The sequence below is a fragment of the Microcebus murinus genome, chromosome 24, assembly GCF_040939455.1.
Source record: "Microcebus murinus isolate Inina chromosome 24, M.murinus_Inina_mat1.0, whole genome shotgun sequence".
NCBI classification, from domain to species: domain Eukaryota; kingdom Metazoa; phylum Chordata; class Mammalia; order Primates; family Cheirogaleidae; genus Microcebus; species Microcebus murinus.
Window position 1 is genome coordinate 17,076,743 of NC_134127.1, and position 22,131 is coordinate 17,098,873.

The 22,131-nt window shown below is 42.8% G+C and overlaps 1 protein-coding gene across 2 annotated transcripts in view; it reads right to left on the reverse strand.

Annotated features, from left to right (window-relative positions):
* PSD3 (pleckstrin and Sec7 domain containing 3) overlaps window positions 1-20,584 on the reverse strand; it is a 460,884-nt gene extending 440,300 nt beyond the window's left edge. The window contains exon 1 of one of the 2 annotated variants that reach the window (XM_012785047.2): window positions 19,729-20,421. In XM_012785047.2, coding sequence (XP_012640501.2) covers window positions 19,729-20,052 — 324 coding nt within the window. In that variant the 5' untranslated portion in view covers window positions 20,053-20,421. Of the gene's footprint in view, window positions 1-19,728 lie in introns of both variants that reach the window. The other variant, XM_075997240.1, reaches the window with a different exon arrangement.
* Window positions 20,585-22,131: the final 1,547 nt, after the last annotated feature.

Genomic DNA, 22,131 nt, shown 5'->3' on the forward strand with positions numbered 1-22,131 from the left:
CTGCACCAGTAGTCCCAGCTACTCAGGAGGCTGAGGCAGGAGAATAGCTTGAGCCCAGGAGTCGGAGGTTGCAGTGAGCTATGATGATGCCACTGCATCCTAGGCAACAGAGTGACACTCCGTCTCAAAAAAAAAAAAAATCGGCCGGGCGCGGTGGCTCACGCCTGTAATCCTAGCTCTCTGGGAGGCCGAGGCGGGCGGATTGCTCGAGGTCAGGAGTTCGAAACCAGCCTGAGCAAGAGCGAGACCCCGTCTCTACTATAGATAGAAAGAAATTAATTGGCCAACTAATATATACAAAAAAAATTAGCCGGGCATGGTGGCGAATGCCTGTAGTCCCAGCTACTTGGGAGGCTGAGGCAGGAGGATTGCTTGAGCCAGGAGTTTGAGGTTGCTGTGAGCTAGGCTGACGCCACGGCACTCACTCTAGCCTGGGCAACAAAGCGAGACTCTGTCTCAAAAAAAAAAAAAAAAAAAAAAAATCAAGATTGTGGCTATATAACATATTCCCACCAGTAAACGACTGAAAAAAACATACAAATTAATAATATAGACCTAGAGGGATCTCAAGTGGTGGAGTAGAGGGGTCCCAGTGAATTTGTTAAGTCCCTGTGGTCACACGTTGAGCCCCACTGGTGTCCTTCTCACTGTGTTTGGTAGTTGGGATACACAGGTGGATAAAGTACAATCTATTCCCTCAGAATGCTCCTCAGGTGTGAATGCCATTTTGTAGAGGAGGAAAGTTAAGCTTAGAAGACTCAGACATACAGTTAAGACCAGCAATATACCACTGTTTTCCCAGTTTCACTTCATCAATGCCATCTGCACATTTTTTGTCATATATGAATAACATCTGTTCAATTTCTAATAGGTTTTTAATTTCAATAACTTAAAAAAGAATCTTTAGAATTATTAACTATAAATAGAAAACCTGTATCATTTTCTATGAGTAGAATATACTTATATAATATGCTAACATACTTTAAAGTAGATATATAACTTTTAAAATAAAAAGAATAGAAGTTGTGTTATCACCTAAAGTCCACATTTTTGAGAGATATTATATTACATTTAAATCCATATTAGCCAATCAGATTACCATGCATTTCACATAGATGATGCTAGATGCATGTCATGACCCACATGTGAAAAATCAATCTTTTCACAGAACTTATATCAATCTGCTTTCATCTGTTTTGCCCCAAATGCAAAAGAAAAGAAGATTCAGAACCATTCAAAACTAGTCAAGAAAAAAAAAAAATAGCCTACTCCAAGTGAAGGTGTTAAGTAATAAACAAGTGAAGGTGTTAAGTGAAGGTATTCAGTAATAAACAAAACTAAGAAATTAATTAGAAGGCATATGTGAGACAGTTGGACTTGAAGAATACATATTTAATTAGTTTAAAAAGGCAGAGAAAAACAGCAAGAGTTTCTACTTGGCAGCTGACTTAAAATTTGCTAAAATCAGAGTTGACAATTTTATTGAGTGTGAAATATGTACCTATTTCTCCGTAGATAAAACATTGTAGTTTCTGAATACAGGAAAATCAAGTTTTCATTAACCTGAATCTTTTCTAACTTGGGCACTCTAGTTAGCTGATTTTTATTGTACCTGTATCAAGAGTTAGCCAGAAAATATTTCAATTTGAACTGTCATTCTTACTAGTAACTTTTGAAAAGATGAAGGCTACATTTTCTGTTGGAGTTAGTACAGAATACCAAACGTAATGTCACATTTCTTTGGTTGTTTGTGATATTGTGGTGGTTCAGGCTAAATCTTGATCTTAAATGATGTCAGTTTCCTGAGCACCTATCATGAACTGGCTCTCTGCTTTCCTTATACGATCCACTGGATTCTTACCACATTACAGTGAGACAGGTATTCCTATTGCCATTGTATAGATGAATGAATTTAGCTATCATCAAGAAACTAAATAGCTTGCCTGGAGATCAACAGTGAGTATAGTAAAGACTTTTATCTAGGTCCATCTGATTGCCAAGTTCATCCATAGGAGAATAGTAGGGTAGTAGAATTGGAAGGCACAGAATCCTGGCCTGAAGGTGCATAGTCAGAATGGCATTTCTTACTCTTAAAATATGAGTTGGGGCTTTTTGTTTTATTTTGTTTTTTAATATTTTAAAATCTGTCAATTTCCCTCAAGCCATAGATACAGTACAAAAAGAAATTGAAGTTAATTGAGAACTCCAGGTAGCTGGTTTCTAGTTAATTAAGCTTTAGTAGCATGTACGTCCTAATAATTAAAGATGCCTCTAGTGTGTACCTAAATAGAGTAACATTGGACCTGAACATGCTTAAATGGCTTCTTTTAAGGATAATGTAGAAACATTCTAATAATACTGGGAGGATCTAAATAAATTCTGCTCAGCAAATTCGTCTCCTGAATGTTATGAGGTCCTCCCTGGTAAGAAATGTTCAAGATAAGCCTTTCAGAGCTATGCTTAAAAATGTCAGGAATAAAAATTCTTCCCTCCCAACATTCTAATATTTCCTCATTATTTTCCCTAAACATGTATTTCTAAGAATTGGGGGAAAAAAACTTGCTAGAGTCAATGTTCTTGTGACTTTGGCTTGAATTAAAGCAGTGAACATCTACCATCATTATGTTAAATAAAATCTATAGGAAACCATTGTTTTGGACTGGGCTCCTGCAGTAGGCCCCAACAGACCAGACCAAATCAGAATGGAGTCACTCATGCTAGGTGTGACATAATCAAACTGAACTTTAAAATGGGCCAGTGTTCCCCCAAAACAGGAGATTCACAGCAGCCAATAGAAAGGGGCCCAGTCTACCTAAGCAGGCATGATAAGAAAGTTTCTTCTACTTTAACCCTAAAAGGAAAGTAACTTTGCAATAAACAATTGGCTTTTTGCTCCTTGTATCTGCTTTCTTTCATCTTTTCCTGCCTACAAAATCCACCTCCCCTGCTCAGCTCAGTGGAGTGCCTTTCGACATCTTTAGATGGGATGCTGCCCGATTCATGAATTGCTAGTAAAATCAATTAGATCTTTAAACTATATTTGTTAAAAAGTTTTCTTATCAGTTCCCACTTGATAGATACTAGGTAGAATTTCATTAAAATCATTATAGAGTTTTATTATTCAAGGCTTATTAGAGAATTAGATTATACAATCCATCCATCTCAGTTCTGAGAAAATTTTCCTTTAAGGAAATTTTAATTCTAACAAACTGTTATACCTCTAGCTGTATATATATATATATATATATCATTTTTTCTCCTTCTTTCCTGAAATGGGAAGCACCTTAATTTTTTCTTTCACCAACACATTACTATCTTAAAAAGCAGAGGGACAGTGAATAAACTCCCTTCCAGCTCACACAATCAGTTGATGCTTTCTTCCAGTGTAATTTTCCTAGTGCATCCTACAGAGCCTGTTTCAGCCTTTGTCTCCGGACTCATACAGCTTCCCTTTTACCCTAGAGTCAACACAGACCTAACGTGCAATGATCTGCACTAATATTCAGGTGCTATCTCCAACTAGCTGTGAGCTTTGGGCATGTTTATCCACCTGTTATGCCTTGTTTTCTTTTGTCTGTAAAGTAGAAACAATACTAGAATTTACCTGATGGAGCTCTTGTGAAGATTAAATGAGATCATGCATATAACATATCCACCCATAATAAATGCTCAATAAATGTTAGCTTTAATTATTAACCTGGATAGTTACTCCTGGTAGGAAGCTTTTCTTAACCATTCAAACCAGACTGGGTGCCTCTAATATTCATTTCCATAGCATCTTAATCTTTGTAACACTCATCTTCCTTTTAATACTTATTCAGTGTCTTCTAAGCTAGATTATGAACACCTCAAGGAAAGGTCTGTCTTTTAAAAATTATTATTCATAAGCCCAATGTCTAGCACAGAACCTGAAAATGAGTATTTGTTAAGCGAATGAAAGTTCATTGCTAAGGCTGTAAGACTTGATGCATTCTTTGGGCAGACGTTCAATGGTCATTTTAAAAAATTGATCAGTTTGCAGGAACTATGAATTGAGAGACATCAGTATTGTGCTGTGACTTAGTTTGTATGATAACTCAAAGGAAAACATAATAACAGTAATAATAATAATTACAGTAGTAGTACTTGAGGTTTCCACACCCTCTCATGCTTTCTTTACAAATATGTTCATACTTAACTATTCCAGCTCAGGCTCCCAGAATCTGAGAGTTGGAAGAAACTCCAGAATCATCTCATCCAAAACTTCATTTGAGAGATAAGGACAGTGAAAGACGTTATTGCACCAGGAGTCATTGCATTCTCCAAAACGCCTCCCCACCGAAAGGGCACCCTTGGACTCTGATCATGGACCTCTGACCGTGTGTTCCTTGAACTTGAAAGTCTGACTCACAACTCTCCTGAGCATAACTCAGTCAGCTTTCGAAAGATAGGAAATCCCACGTGAATGGGCAGACAGAACTAGAAGGTGGAACCAAAATTTGATGGTCGAGATGCAGAAGATCCCCCAGTGTCACCCACCAGCAACAAGGGTGTCACTCAAGGCTCGGGTTGGTGGCCGTTGTCTTATGAAGCGAAGTGAACCACAGCAGGAGCAGGCGAAGCAGGAAGGACCTGTCCTCCAGAGACCCACAGCAGCTGCCCCTGCGTGACTCATTTCCTCCCATTTGAGCCAACTGGGTGACTGCTGGGCTTATCAAACCCAGGCCTCTGGACCTTTCTCTGGCCAGCTTGGAGGAATGTCCCTGGCATCTGTCTACACACTCTATCTCTTCCGCCGACTGCAGATATCTCCCTTTAGTTTCCCAACGTGGAAAACTTGGGGGTCTAAAGGAAAACCCCTCCATCTGTAATTAAGAGGTGTATGGGAGATACTTCCTGACAACAACGTGGAGGAGAATGATTTTCCACCTGCCCAAAAGTTCAGTCCAGCTCATCAGTGCACGGCTCAGGCCCACGTACTGGGAACACAGGGCCGACTACCCAGTTCTTTGATTTTGATTCCTCTGCAACCTGCAACGGGGGTTACCTGCCAGAGAGCCCAGATCACCTGACAAGGGTGAGATACTTAGAGATAGTGGAGTTGAAATGGGGGATGCTTAAGTCAGGGACTTAAAAAAAAAAAAAATAAGCCAGACTCAGATGGCTTTTAATTCTCACTTTAATCTTCCCTTTTGAAGTAGGGTGGGGCAAAGAGATAATATGGTTGACCAAGAAAGCGCTTGGTGTAGCCATGAACAGGCCATCGGGGGTTGGGCTTGCTGTGACTATGGCACTATGGCAAAATGGCCTTGCTCTCAGTTGAGCATTTTTGCCTCCTCTCAAGGGGTGTCCCGGAAAGGTGAGCCCCCCAGGAAGTCCCTCCCGCCATCCTCTGTCACTCCCCCACATCCTAGTTGTGCTTCATAAATTTTATAGAAATACTCAAGCTTCTATCACCCCCAGCTCACAGTTCTGATGGAGACTCGATCACGCACCCTGAATGAACGTCAAGCTACCATAGGGCAAGTTGTTTTAAATTGTCCAGGGACTCAGCAGAACAATAGCCACCCAGTGTCATAATTATTTACTTTCAGCAGCTTGCTTGCAAATGTCATTAAATCTTTACTGTGGTTCTCTAGTGAACCACATTCATTTTCATCTGTAGTTTCGAAGAATTACACAGGGGAGCTTTTCAATTTAACATGAACAATAAATCTCATGCATGTTGGAGGATCTACTGGTCTATAGAAGCTGAGTAAAACAGTTTCTATAAGGGCGCTTGCTTGAAATAACTTAAGACCAAAATGTTACTCTTCCAATGGGGCAAGGGAAAGAAAAGGCAATAGGAGAATTGGGAGAGAGAACTGGCCAACTAGCCAGTCTGCTAGACTCACCAAAAGTGCTTGGGTGAAGCTTAATTTATGCAAAATTGAACAGATGATGCATCTACTACATGCATATCTGTGCACATATAGATTCCACTTTTTAGTAAAAGAGATAAGATTTGTATGTAAATCCTGGAAATGGTGTTGAAAGTAATAGGTTCGTCATCAAGATAATACCCACAATTTAGTGAGGACTTTACTGTGTGCAGAAACTGTGCTAAGTATGTCACATCTGTGATAACAAGGACGTTCACACAACTGAGGAGCGTAAAGAAAGAGAAACTCAGATAAGTCATTTGCCAAGGGTCACTCAGCTAGCTGGACCTTCAACACAAGAACTGACTCCAAACTTAGGTTGTCATATAAAATACAGGATCCCAGTTACACTTGAATTTCAAATAAACAACAAATAATTTTTTAGTATCAATATGTCCCAAATATTGCCATTTTTATTTGCTAAATCTGGTCATCTTATTCCAGATCTCACCCTAAATAGCTATTCTTAAGTAGTGTGAGAATTCAGGACTAGGATTCCCTCTGGTTAGGAGTATTGCAGAATAGACTGTTGCCCACAGTTCTGGGTACTCCGGCTCTATTTCAGACAAATTATTTTGCCTACAAGAGGCATAAGATTTAGACAAAATTGTCATGTAGAAATTATTTTTTTTAGTGTGATAAGCCTATCAATGTTTAAGCTTTTTTCCCCATTAGAACATTCACTCCCAAAATATACATAATGATTCATAACTGATATATTAATACTATCATTTGATATGTCATGTACATTTTATAACACAAAAATAAAATTAGAGAGATAAAATATAAAAATATAAGCAGAAGTACTATTACCTCCTGTGCCTGGTGGATCATCTTGTGCACTCTGTTTTTAACATCGCTGACCTGTAGCCCTCTGATTGATTCTTTATGTCACTGGGACCCAACACGAACCACCCAAACTTGAACCCAGGGCATCGAATCCAGAGATTCAATCTACTTTTGTCAGTTAATTTTTGTTACATCCAAATTTTCTTTACCTTTTCTTTTCCTTAGGCAGACCAGGCTTAGTAGTGTTTTATTTTTCTTTTTAAACTCTCTTCAGGCCAGGCGCTGTGGCTCATGTCTATAATCCTAGCACTCTGAGAGGCCGAGGCAGGAGGATTGCTTGAGGTCAGGAATTCGAGACCAGCCTGAGCAAGAGTGAGAGCAGTCTCTATTAAAAATAGCAAAAAATTAGCCAGACAACTAAAAATAGCAAAAAATTAGCCGGGCATGGCGGTGCCTGTAGTCCTAGCTACTCAGGGAAGCTGAGGCAGGAGGATCACTTGAGCCCAGGAGTTTGAGGTTGCTGTGAGCTAGGCTGACGCCATGGCACTGTAGCCCGGGCAACAGAACGAGACTCTGTCTCAATAAATAAATAAATGAACTCTCTTCAAACTATCCTTGAGTTTCAGGATAATTTATTAACATGAACTTGTGGATTTTCTCCTTTTTTTTTTAGTTCCTCTCTCTTTAAGCCAAGCCCTCCACTGCTCTCCACCTGAGGGAGATTTATGGGTGAAGATACTTCCCCTGTGTAGAAGACATTGAAGAGGTAATGACAAGTGCTCTGGACAGAAGGAGAGAAAGGGACACATGTTAAGAAGTCAGAGGGGACGGAGGGCCTTGGCTTGAGTCTGGAAAGAGAATCCTGATGAACCCCTGTGGTGGGGGGAGGGGGTAGCATTTGGAGGCAGCGACCTGGGGAAAGTTTTAAGCAGGGAGTGGCAGAAAGTAAGGGAAGGTGGGTGTGTTTGTCAAATGACTTTCATATAGTTAGTCAGAACTTTGCAGGATTTGATATTCCTGCCTCCCACTTCTTAACCTTGTCATAGGCCCCCGACGCGCATGACTCCACTCTTCCAGCTGTAGACAGCTCTTTTGTTTCGCCAAATATATCCCGGCCTCGATAATATATATTCTTGTTTTCAAGGTCCCATCGGTTCTGAACCGTAGCGAATGGTGAAGCCATAGAGAATGAAGATATTCTGTATACAGAGCACAGAACTGATGATTAAACAAAGAAAATAATAACCTTTATCTTTATATTGAAAGATGGAGGGTAGGTGAGAAAAAGTAATTTCTATTCAGACACGCAGAGAAGAGAGAGAACGCAGGCCCTGGGCTCCCGGCTGCTCAAACCCCACCAGGACCCGGAAGCAGTGGAGCTGTTGAACCCGGAAGCATATAACCTAGGCTCGGAAGCAGCGGAGCAAAAATTAGGGTGTAGTGAGCACTGGTGATCAAAGCAGGAAGGTTCCCTAAGTCTATGCACGTGCTGCGCCAGACACGGTTCCAAGTACTGTACGTGTTATGACTCAATCCTTATTTTCTATCAAGTAGGTACTCATGTCGCCTCTGTTTTTACAGATGGGGAAACTGAGGCACGGGAAGATTTAGGTAGTTCATGCAAGGCTGCACAACTGGAAGGAGTAGACCCAGAGCTTACCCCTAGGAGTTGGGCTTCAGAGTCTATGGTCTTCCACACTGGGCTACGCTGACCTTGTGTTGAAGGGACCGAGTGAATGCAAAAACACATGGATGCTTTTGTAACCCTAGAAACTTCCTGACCCTTGACCCCACTTCCCCACCCTTGACCCCAGTGGACGGGGAACCCTGAGATTATCTGAGACTGAATTTCTTGCCAGTCCAGTAGGATGGAGATTTGGAGCTAGATTTGAATGTGATTTGATTAAGAATAATGAAATGGGTTCTTTCTATGAGCGTGTTGATGGACAGGTTGAATTTTCATACCTGCTATACTTATGGTTCATGAGTAACTTATTTTGTTCTTTTTCCTGTTCTCCACAGAGTAAGAGCTCATTTTTTTTTTCATAAGGCAAAGACTGTTTGTTCCACCTGCAGCAAACGCAAGCCCACAAAAGGAGAGAAATGAACGCTATACATTCTTTAGCCGGTCTTCATGATTAAGCTACACCTAAGAGGTCTTAATAATCATCTTGTCTGGGAGGAAAAGAGGCAGAAAAGCCAATCTGGGCCGGGCGCTGTGGCTCACGCCTGTAATCCTAGCTCTTGGGAGGCCGAGGCGGGCGGATTGCTCAAGGTCAGGAGTTCAAAACCAGCCTGAGCAAGAGCGAGACCCCGTCTCTACTATAAACAGAAAGAAATTAATTGGCCAACTGATATATATATATATAAAAAATTAGCCGGGCATAGTGGCACATGCCTGTAGTCCCAGCTACTCGGGAGGCTGAGGCAGAAGGATCACTGGAGCCCAGGAGTTTGAGGTTGCTGTGAGCTAGGCTGACGCCACGGCACTCACTCTAGCCTGGACAACAAAGTGAGACTCTGTCTCAAAAACAAAAAACAAAAAAAAAAAAAAAAAAAAGCCAATCTGTACATTACTCTTGTGAACTGACATATTGTTAGAGATGTCAGGAATTTCTAAGCCTCATTTGTTTTCTGGGGTCACAGTCTGCGATCCCAACCAGATCGCTTGCTTTGATTTGCTGTCCAAACATCCAAATTGTTTATGTGCTACGTCAAGATGGCAGTGCTTGCACAAGGGGCCTCATTGAAAGAAGCATTCTAAGCCCAACCCCATCTCCCCAACTCCCCGCATGCTCTGACCAGGAAACAGCTTCAGATTCACTGGCTTGGATCAAATTTACACATCCCATTCCTGTGTTTCTGCCGTCTCTTAGCAACGTCTTGCAGGGTGGCCTTCCTGAGTTGCCATCACTGCCTGGCACCTGAGAAAGGAAACCTTCCAGGGTGACGAGAAATATTGCAGAGCCAGTGGCTGCCACCACTCTCTAATATATCACAGGATGATCGAGGTTCAGGTTCGCTGGCCCTGATTTCAATTTCTCCAATGTTGTACTAAATGATGCATATTTTTAATGCATATTTTATGTTCTTCGTTTCACAGCCTTTTTTTTGTTTTCCATAAATGTAGTCTACTATTTTTAACTTATTTTTTATGCCCTTGAAGAAAAGGTGTAACTTTACAAACCAGAAATCTTAATTTTCAGGTTGGAAAACATTTCACTCTATGTCCATATGATCACACTGCTCTTATGTAACTTTATGATGAGTTGTGAAAATCACATATGAAGTCAGGAGAAGTCAAAACTCAAATTCTCTTTACATTCTTTCAATTCGCTAAGCTTTTTCTTCCTTCACTCTAATGACCCCTAAAGTCTGTCTCCATTGAGAATCTTCCCCTGACTAAATGGATAAAAGAGATGGTGACTTTTCTCCTCAAATTATGATACCCCGATGGTAACTTGTACAACTTTCCTTGTTCAGCCACCACTCCCTGTAGATATACACAGATTATTACGGGTTCTTCTGATGTTTCATTTTGTATATGTCTTAAAATGCCTCATTGCATATATATATATATATGTGTGTGTGTGTGTGTGTGTGTGTGTGTGTATATATTTATTTATTTATCTTCCTTGAACTTCAAACTTAGAGAGAGCAGAAAAAGAATCTTCCCTGTTTTATGCTTTACAAAGGACCTACAGAAACATATAATACATTAATTTAATGATGCATAAAGTAACTTACAGGTAATCCACAATATAATTCCTGCTTTCACTTTTAATACATAGCTCCTAATTAGATTTACGAAACGCTTTTTCCCTCAAAGAGCTTCAGAAGCTACAAATGAGACAACACAATAAATGAACAAAAGGCAGGTGACAGCCATATGAGGTTCACAAAACAGTATAAAAAAATGGTAGTAGGGTAGTTTGCAAAGGACTGTGAGAAAAAGTTCACTTACTGAAAAAGAATGAGGATGAGAAAAGTTAAGAATTGTGCCAATAACTTTCTAAAATGGCAATAAAAGTAGGAATGATTTATTTCAGTTGAAAATATTTCTTTCTAGATTGTTTAAGGCACAGGGTAGAGCTAGTTCTCTAGGGGATTAGTTATTGCAGTTGGGGGGACATTATTCACAAAGATTATTCACAAAGTAGGTCTAGAAAAACTTGGTCAACAAACTCACCAAAGAGAAATATTACTGTAATTCCTTGGCCCCAGGCCCACCTAAGAACTTTTTAAACATTAGTCTACATCATAAGAAAAACACAGTTTTATATAAACACCACTAGGCTAAATTTATGACCCCAAAGATAGTTTGGAATTTCATTCCACTTTGGATTGATGCTCCAACAATGTCAACCAAGCCTTGCTTGGCGAGTCACCAGCTTGGACAACCTTACAGTTCAGTGCCTTACCAGTATGAAGTATGGGGGCCAATCTTCCCAGGGCTGGCGCTTCCCTGTCACCCATGTCTCCACTCAAATGTCACCTGCTCCATATGGCCTTCTATCATCACACAAACTAAAGCATCCTTTCTAGTGCCTCTCACTCCATCACTGCTGTTTGATTTTCTCCCAAGCACTTGCCATTAGGGATCTGATATTGTCTATTCCTGTCTTGTTGACCAATCCCTGTTCCTACTAGAATATATGAGCAAGAACCTTGTTTGTCCTTCTTGCCGCTAGAACAGTGCCTACCCTGAAGTTGGTGATCAATAAATATTTATTGAATGAATGAATCCAGAAGTTGTTTGTTCAGTAACCAGATTCATGCAGAATGTAACCTTAGTCCTAGAACGCACGAGTGTCATTACTGAGCAGACAAAAGCAGAGGAAAAAAATCTGTATATGGATGCATGAGAATTTCTCTCGGGTTGAGTATTCATCCCCTCACAAGGAGCCTTTTGACTTGTACTTTACATAATTAACATAATTGCCTTACATTTGAAACAAATTTATTGTCTAGTTTCTTGGCCTGTGCTAGATTAAAGAAAGGATGTTAGAGGCAGACACAGTGATAAAAGTGAGAGGAGACAGATAGGCCAGCCTGGGGGAAACTGAAAAATTACTGAAAATCAAAAACAACAACAAAAAACCTCAGAGAGTAGAATATTGGAAGGGAAGAGGCACATTAAGACATTTAAAGTATAAAGGCAAATGGTCTTACAGGTCTGAAGGTACCAGCAAGCATTGCCTGCTTTTATAGTGATTACTGATATTACCAAATTAAATTATGTTGTGTAAATAATATGTAAGGAAAATAGTAAATATTAAATGCTTGTTAAAAATATTTAATCCAATATTTAATCCATTACTTTTTAAATTGTTGCTTTAAAGGGCAAGCAAAATTCAGTTTTCTAAGAGAATTAATTTCTGTGAAACATGTTAAAACATTCCTCTCCCCCTTTTCTTTTTTTTTGGGGGGGGAGGGTCCTACTTTTTTTTTTTTTGAGACAGGGTCTCACTCTGTTGCCCTGGGTAGAGTCCAGTGGCATCATCATAGCTCACCCATCTCACCTTCCCGAGTAGCTGGGACCACAGACAAGTGCCACCACATCTCCCCCAACTTCTCACAATTAGAACTATGTAGATAACCATGTGTCTCTTTTAGCTTGGGCGGCTGGAAACCACAGAGCCAAACTTGACTTTCAAACATACCAGCTCTGTAAGCCTTTATGGCATGTCCTTTTAAGTTCTCTTTCTGATCTTTCCTTCATTTTGACTCTTATATATTTTCCTAGACTTGATTGTTTATCACCATTTACTTTTCACCATTATTTTTATTTATTATTTGTGTTATTATTATAAGGCATTGGAAATCCTTTATGGAAGAAGATTGAATATTTATAAATAAACTCTCCTGAGACTTCTGCTGATAAATGAGTTGATATTATAATTATTACAGTATCATACGATCAGGTTGAGAACTCAATGGAGGGCAACCAAGCTCCTTGCAGATAAAATGAGATTTTCAAATGATAAAACATTGCAAATGCCTGAATAATGTCCTGGGGCTTTCAACCTCAATCACCTGCTGGAATTGGTCATTAAAAGGTTAACACAAAATAACACATCTTGAAAATTGAAAGTGAAATTCCAAAAAGCTCAAATTGACTAAATATAATCACAGGAAATATGCACAACACAAAGGGCAGCCAAAAAAGAGTCACAGCTGTTGATAACTTTAGAATGAAGGAAAGTGAACTTCCTAAAAACGCAGCCTCGAAATTGCCCAACAATGTCAACTATATGTAGCCACCATTCTTTCATTTGCCCACTTTTTGTTTTTCATCGATATGGTTCAGTTCAAGGACTCATGTAACCCAATTCAAGGAAAGTGGCTTATCTTCACTTTTTTGTTGTTGTTCTGATTTCTTGAATACTGAATCAGGAATCCCAGTGAGCTGATGTCAAGTTGAAGAGATCACACGCAGAATCTGCGATGGTAATCTGCTTACTATACAACCTACTTTCACCTAGGGACTTATGCCTATAAATCCTGTAGCCTCCAACAGTCTCTAAAAATCTATAAGTCTTTAAAAGAGGCTATTTTACTATATCATAACCAGTAGCAGATTGTGGAAGCAAATCTATTTATAAATTACACCAGGCAATGATTTGATTCTATAATAATATATTACTCAATTCAGGGATCCTCTTTTTAAAAATCTCCCCAAAGGCTATAAAACCTGGCTTCTATAAGGTCTGAGAGGGCTAAGGATAGGACATTTATACAAAGGGATCACTTTGTAATTTCAGTTGACAACTCTTTGGAAGTGTTTGGAGTCATTTATTGGGTTGGCTGTCCATATTTGCCCCTCTGCTCTCTGCTGCCCATCAGTTTCTAGGAATTGTCCCTTTCCCAGACCTACATGGTACAGCCACCTCAGGCTGTCATTCACACCTGATAGTACACTGTGAGTTGCACCCACCCCCACACCTGCCATAGTAGATTGGGTGCGCACCCACCCTAGACCAAGGGGCCTCTTCCTAGGGGATTGTGAATCAGGCCTAAGGGATTCCAATCTTGGCCTGGATTGTCTTCTAAAGAGAAGAGAGGTAAACATGGGAATTGTGGTGGCCATATTCTTCCCTGTGGAGTGGGAAATAAACAGATGTGCAGAAAGAGAGAGAGTGACTCAGAAAAGTTTGAAGAAAGGGGCAGAGGATAACAGAAGAGAGATGGAAAAGAGACCTGATGCATTTGAAGCCCCTGGTGCCAATGGATCCTCTCTGTCTGTGGGTTCCACAAGACCCTGCATATGTAAATATGTGTTCTTATAATGAACCCCCCTCATTCGAGATTAAGTAGATTCGAGCGGTTCTATTTTAGATAACTGAGAGTTCTAACTAAAATCTCCAAGCGATGGAAGATATTTGTTTAAGAGCACAGAGCTTGAAAGTTAAACTGAGACGATTCATTGGAACCAATTCTAGCTGAGTGAGAGAGAGTTTCTCCATCATTCTAAATCTTAACTCCAGACTGGAACTGATTTCCAATATTCCTTTTGCTGAATATTTGCTTCAAGAGACCGAAAACAAATACCACCTCCTTTCAGCAAGTTTGTTTATTTCCTATTAGCATGGAAGGAAAAAAAAAACATGCAACTCCTATTGGTATAGCTATAAAAAAACCTCAACTTTAATCTTTGTGTCTAAATCTGTTGAGTCAAACCTAATGTAACACTGGAGAACAGGAAATTGTGTATATATTGGCATAAATTTTTAAAATTCATTTATTTATTTATTTTTGTTTCTGTTTATCCTCTGGATACCAGAGAGACATTTAATTTTTACCAATAAAAGTATTTCCCAAACACAGAGAGATTTCCCAATATGATGGACTTTTAAAAATTTGCCATTAAAACCCATAGCTTTGGTTGCATTTTCGCAAACACAGGCACAAATGGATTGGCAAGAACTGACTTAGAATGACAGAGCTGGAGGGGAAGAAACCAAACAGCTTAGTTTTTTTTCACATGACGGATAAGAATAAAGAGGCTTGGCATTCTTCGGCTACCTTGAACTTTTGTGTCTGAGCTCCCAATGCAATGGCTTTTCTGCATGTCACAGAGACACCAACTGTAGAGTCAGTCACGTGCTCTCTGCCCTCCTCTTCCTGTAGGTAGACCGAGATACTGAGGTGCATGCAATTCCATGAGGGCAGCACCTATACAATGACCCACAGGACTTGGGTCAACCCACGACTTGTATGAATGTCGACGGAAGGAGTAAGAAGAGAAAAGGAACGAGAGAACGTTGTCATGGGAACACCAAGGCACATCACAAGATGAAAAGGATTTGAAACCCATTCTGCTATCTCAGGCTTTATTTATTCAAGTAATAAATCAAGACATCTGTGTCAAAACCAGTGTAGCGTAAAATGAACTAAGGATAAGCTTTTCAATCCAATCAATACTGCCTTCTAAATACCAGAATCTTTATAAAATGATGTTTCACTGCACACTTGATCTATATTACTGGTAAAATTACTAGATGAGCATTTGTGCACACTCTCTCTTTGTTCTAGTTTCTTTAAAAAATTCTACGTTACTCACCAAGAAGGATTACTATAAAGACAGAATTATGGAGAATACTATTTCATGAGCAGAACAGTTTCTAAACATATGATAGGTCAAAAAAAGTCAATCAGGATTGGGTAATGAAGTGCTTACCCCAGATGAGGTATTAATAAATGAATGCTGCCTAAGGGTTAAGTAGGCCAGGAGGTCAATGTTCAACTCACAGACGGGAATTTCATTTAACTATAATCTAGTCGGGGAAGGAAATATCAATCATTGGAGGGCAGACAGCTTGCAATTCTGGTCTTAAAATTCCGTGGTGGGAATTTGTGTTACCGCTCAAAGAAGGCACTAACTCTTTCATGTCTTCGATTCCTAGCTCCCCACTGAAATTCTAGTTCTTCCTAAGAAAGGCAAGTCCACTCTCTATGTAAGTTTCCTATAGGGAAGTCATTTGACAAAATAATGAATCTTGAGACACAAGCTGAGGCCGATGAAATGAAACTATTTTAATACTTTTGTTTCATTAAACAATTCATTCCCTTTCTGGATTCAGAGATTCATCGCTAGGATAGAATGTTACACCCGGAAAGACCTCCCAGAGCAAATAAGACAAGCTGGCTTTGTTCAATGAACTGGCAGAAGCCACACAGTTGGCAGAACCAGAGCTTCCTTTTCATCTCTTGAACGAAACAAAGACGTTCTGCGAAAAATTTAATGCAGTTTACAGACTTACATCGCAGACATTAGTTTTATTTTAAGGAATAACAATCTAAGACATAGAGAGTTAAAGCTATTTTTTTCTAGTCTGCTAGACAGGGCCTGCCTATAAGAAAATAGACCTACATTGCATTTCCATTTATTAGATTAATGGCTAATGGACCAACTCCTGCCTCCCTCTCGCATAAACCTCCTGCTGAGTCCTTATCTGTCTCTTTCATTTTCATCTGTCTTCTAAACCCTGGACATGCTTAGAAGCTGGGGATGAAAGCTCTAATAGTTGATTGGTTTTGAGGACCCATGGTGAGGGAAGAAGGGGAAAAGGAAGACTGAAATAGGTAAACCTGGGGAGGAAATTTAAAGGTGTAGTTGAACATTTTGTGGGATTTGTAAAAATGGAATTTGGGGAGAAATTTTAAAAATATATTTGCTACTAATTTTCTAAGGCTGTTTATAATACCGAAAGTCACTACTATTTGAAGATGTATTGTGTAAGATATGAAGACCTAGTGAAAAACAGTTTTTTATAATATGTGGAATTTTCCCCAAATGACTATAAAGATTTTTTTCCCCTCTCTCTTGAGTTGGGTCTGTTTTCCTTGTCTTTGTATCTTTAGCCCCAAACTGGAATCAAACACTGATAGTTCCTTGGGTTTCCACAGAGGGGCAAAGGCACATGGGGCCAGCAGATACCATAGTTAGGGCAGGCTCTGGCCCCAGCTCATGGAACATTCTCTGATTCACACTGACAGACCAACCACGGGAAAGCGAGAGCCCTCAGCGGCCATCGCCCTGCCCTGCAACTCTACTTCCTCCACACCCGGGTCTCCACTGCTTCTAGAAAGGCGGCTGTTCTTGTTCAAATGAGCCCAGGTCACTAGACCTGATATTTCTGAGGCTCTTTCTCCTGCCCACTCCACGAAAGAAGTTGGGACTGCAGTGTAGACCACCAGGCCCCAGGAAATGTTGGATTACCTTCCAAGCAAATGTCTTGGGCTAGAAACACAGCACGAGCAGGCGGGGGAGCCCTGGTCGCAGGGTGGACACCCTGAGTGCGGGGCCTGAGCTGTTGTGTCCTGCTCGTGGGTCCCAGCAAATTGCTGCCCATCCTCAAGCATGATAATACTGTGTATCCTTACAGAATTTTAATAAGAGGAAATAGCATAATGGAAGCCCTCTAGGTTATAGAAGGCTACAGTTATTTTTACTAAAGCCCAATCATAGGATAAATTAAGAACCAAGAGATTTGATGAGCATCACTCACTCCTTATGATACTTGGAATGATGGAAGTCAACACTTTTGACTCTGGAGACCATGATGTTTCAACACTGAGAGAATAAATTTAGCCATTTGGAGTACTGGGAAGAAGAAAATTTACAATCTGGATTTTTCTCCTTGGAAAGTTGATGCAAGGACCTCACCCTACAATAGGCCCGTATGGATAGAGTTTCCTTCCGTGTAACCAACATTTCACATTAATAAATATAACTGATCACATTTTTCATAAGTACATCCACTGAAAGGCCCTCACCATCCATCGTGGACAAGGAGATATTTTAATCAGCCTTTTGACACCTTACTGCAATTCATACAGCTAATTCCAAAACAGGAAAGGATCGGGTCCTTCTAACATACTAACACTTATATATATATATACTTTCAGGTCCAAAAAGGCACCTTACTTGCCCAGGGCTGGAGAGTTAAAAAAACAAAAAGCTATCTCTGTTGATTTTGCTCCTTTCTCTGACACCCAGCACTGGGTGGGGGTCACCTGGTTAGTAACAGCCATAAAGCATTTAAAGGACTCATGGATCAGAGGGTGCTAAATTCCCAACTCCTCTCTCTTCTTGCAGCAGAAGGAATCACAGTGTCCGAGCAGCAAGGTCAAGAACAGGGAGCCCTGCTACGTCATCAGACTCTGGGTTCCCAGGCTACACTCACACCTGTGACTCTGTGGCTTCCCTGGTGTCCCCTTGGTTTTACTTCTCCTCTCTTTCCCTAAGACAGGGCCACTGAGGGGCTTTTTCACTCCAGCCCGCAAATCTCCATAGCAACTGGGAAGCAGGTGATGTCATCAATATTGTCAAGATGGGAAAACTGAGCCTCAGAGAGCCCTTGCTGGCATGCTTTAGGTAAGGACTTGGACTTGGGGCTTCTAACTTCTTAGCCAGGGATCCTGCAGTTCTTAGTTTACATGGAGCAGATGTCTGGAGGCCCATTTACAGAGGGGGCTAAATAAGGTCAACAAGACTGAGAGCCACACTCTTGGACCAACTCCCAAAGCGCCTCTCCCCAGAGAAATGGCAACAGCTCTGAAAGGCGGGAGGGGAGAGTGGGAAAAGATGGGCTTCTCAAGTCATCAGACCAGCAGTAAAGTACACGAGCGACGACTGTGTGACCCCACATTACAGAGGCTGGGCTCTGACACAGGCCTATGTCATTCCTCCTAAATCCCTGTAGGAAACGAGAGAGGCAGGAATTAGGATGGAATGTAAACTATTTCTTAAGGAGGCAAGTGAGCACATCTCTTCTCCCAAGAGTTCCCTTCTGGAGAGAACCCGAGCTCATCCTTTCTCCCTGATCCTTAACTGGGGCTACCGTGTAAGCCCCCCATTAACAGGAGAAAAGGGAAGGAGGGGTGGCGTGGGGGAGGCACAAAGTCAGGTGAAGGCAGGCTCCCCTCCAGTCCCACAGCAGGCTCCTTTCCCGATGTGAATTTCATCCCTTTCTCCTGTGACATCCCTGAGTGTCCCTTCCGTGCCGACCTTGCATAAGAGCCCCCTCCTATCTCACCACCACCCCACTCTCCCTCACTCCCTCCCTCGCTGCTCATACACGTGCAAAGTACAGCACGACCCATTCTTCTGGGACGGGAGAAAGGAACGCATACTTTTCAGCTTTGTCCGCCCATGTTGAGAACAGCACACCTGGGCTGGGTGGAGGGGTGGGGGCTTCGGGCACCAGCATGATGGGGACATTGGGCCAGATGTGTGAGGAATGAGATGCTAACAACAGAGCCACCATTAGTGGCAGAGCCCATAGAGCTGGAAAAAACCCTGGAGGCCACCCAGGGTGACCTCTCTCCTTCCTGGTGGGAAACTGGGGTTCACGTCCAGGGCTGCAGATCCACTCAGTGGTGGGGGGTGAGGGTGGGGGGAAGATGGGAAATAGACGTGGCCCCTGGAAGGTCAGGTGCTCACAGGTGACAGGAGGATGATACTGGGGTCTGATCTGGAAGCTTCCGCAACTCACTGGAGCCCCTCCCAGTGTCCCCAGTGCCCGTTCGGGGACACCAAGCTCTGCTTTTGTCCTTGTCTTTTCGAAGGAGGGGGAGGATTCTCGCCTAGCCACGTCTCCATTCCCCCAAGTGAAATTAGAATTATGAACTTGCATTTCTCAGAGCCGATATGGGACCAGTGGGCTGTGGGAAGCCACCCAGCACGTCACAGCGCCCTGTCAGATCTGGATACCTTCTTTGTCCTCCTCTCTGATCTTCCCCCGTAAAGTCTGTCCTTCCTTGTCCGACTTTTCTAATCCTATCTTTGGCAGAAATCTTGGGAAACAGTTATTCACTGTCTCCTTCCAAGCAAAATGCTGACAGCCATGCAGAAGGTGGCAGAGCTCAGAGGACAGAGCCCACCACTGGGCTGGTGGACACCTCCAGCGATGAGATATGGCCCGGCCAAGCAGAGGGGACACCCAGGGGCCGTGGTGGCACGTCTGCGCCTTGGGTCCCTTTCCCTGAGCGGGACAGCTGGGGTCTGGGGTTTCAGGCAGCTGCTAGTCCTTACCTTGAGAGGCTGAGCGGCCGGCGGGGCAGGGCAGCCGGTGCTGATGCGGACGGCGGGACAGTACCTGCAGAGCCGTGCCCGTGTCGCCCGCACTGAGCTCCCTGCGCCCTCCTCACAGCTCCCGGGCAGCGCCTGGCAGGTCGCAGCACCTCTCCTCAGCACCGCCGGTTCCCTGTCGTCAGCAGCGTGGCCCAGGGCGGCCGGTGGAACGGAGCATCCCAAAATGTCCCTGCACAGGGCTTCCATGCCCCATGGGTCCCGGGGTGCAGAAGGGACCGGCTGGTGCTTCCAGCCCGTGGAGGGATCGCCGTTTCCATTGCTCATGCCGGGAGCTGGGCTAGGACACCAGCATGGCAGGGGCTGTGGCCGGCCAAGTTTCCTAGAGGCGGGGGCCCGGGGACGCCTGCGATGGGGGGGTCCGCAGTCGCCACCCCTGCTTACGTCCTGGGCTTTTTCCTCCCCGGCCTCCTTTGCCTTCAGAGCACAGCAACCAAAAGCAGCTGGCCGCTCTGTCCCAGGGCCTGCCTCCTGCGGTGGCGGCGGGCTTGCAGGAGTCGCAGCCAAGCCCTGTGTGCATCTGAGGTCCCAGCCTGCCAAGAAGCTGGCCCTGGGACTTGGGAGAATGTGTCCCTCCTCCAGGCCCCCTGGGGCTGCTGCTGCCGTGCAGGCTGCAGTGGCTGGAGACTGGGCGGGGAGAGCCGGGCCAGGGGGAGCCCGCAGCTGGATGAAGAGGAAGGAAGTTTTCATCTGCTGTTGCCGAAGCTGCTCAGCCATTTCCTCCAAGCGGGTAGGGCTGGTCCTTGCCAGGCTCGAGTTTCAGGCCTCGGTGCCCAGGGCTGCAAACCGCCGCGGCTGTGGGCAGACGTGACTCAGCCCCATGGTTGCCCCATGGCCTGAGGACACAAAAGACACACCTTCAGCACCCTAGGGGCGTCTCAGAGGAAAGGGGGGGTGCTCAGGGCATGATCTTGACCGTGGAACTGAACTCTGCACTCACATCACAGAATCCCCCAAACAAACAGATCCATGGAGAATAATCTACCATAAGGGTGGGAGTGGGGACAGTCAGGACTTGTCCCCTCTCAGTTTTGTGTGTCCAAGTGGCACTACTTTTCCTTAACCGCCTCCTTCCTCATACTTGATATGAAAACACTATTTGTTTCCTGGTTTCATCCTAAATTCTGTATTAACTACTCCCATTATTTGGTGTCTGACCTGTGACATACCAAGTTTATAAATGAAGCCTCCAATAAACTTCGAAGTGTCCTTTTAATTTACTTTGCTTGCATGACTTTTACTAAATACTTTTAAGACCTCTACGATAAAAGGTATAACAAACAGTCAGAAACAGCTTTAATGTTTTACTGAATTTCCATTTTAAATCCCGTGATTATTTAGGGGTTCTCTGTGGGGAGGAGCCTCACAGTCCCAAGTCAAAATACTCGGTGCTGTGGTTTGAATGGGTCCCCTCCCAAGATTCAGGTGTTGCCAATGGGATGGTATTAAGAGGTGGGGCCTTCAGGAGATGATTAGGCCATAAGGGCGCCTTCCTTCTCCAGTAGGATTATGGCCCTTATAAAGAAGTTTCACACGGTGATCAGTCAGCAGCATGTCCTTCCACCTTTCACCCTGTGAGGACTCAGTCCCTCCCTTCCGCAGGACACAGCCCTCACCAGACAACTCCGCCTGCTGCGGCCTTGATCTTGGACTTCCCGGCCTCCAGAACCGTGCGAAACTAAATTTCTGTTCTTTGTAAATTACCCAGTATCTTGTTATACCAGCACAAAACAGACAAAGACACTGGGCATCACAGCCCCCCCCCAAAAAAAGAAAGAACAAGAAAGAAAGAAAGATGAAAATGAGAAAGGAAAAAAAGAAGAAATAAGAAAAAAAAATCCGGGTAACAAATCAGGCTGGAGGGTGTTTTTGTTTTAACAGTCTATTGTTTTTATTTATTTATACATTTTTTCCCGTTTCTTAAATTTCAGAATATTATGGGGGTACAAACACTTTGGTTGCATATATATTGCCTTTCCGTCGCCCAAGCCAGAGCTACAGACATGCCCACTTAGCCGTCTTAAGTTGTGAGAGCTTAGCAGTGCTTTTTAAAAAATGGAGATTGTGTATTTCCAGCAAATTATACCAGGTGGTTGAAAAGTAGAGTAAAAGCAAAGCAAGACAAAAGGAAGAGGAGAAGAAATCACCCGGAAGTGCAGTCGAGGACTTCACGTTCACAGGGTTTCCGCAGGCTCCCCTGTTCTCACGATGGATAGGAGCCTTTTTGAGCCACACTGACCTTGCACCTGAGGAGGAAAGTGGGCGGAGGTGACAAAGGTCTAGGATTCATCAGTGTGAAACAACTTGAGGAAAAGGGAGCCAGGAAATCATCCTCTGAGATGAAGG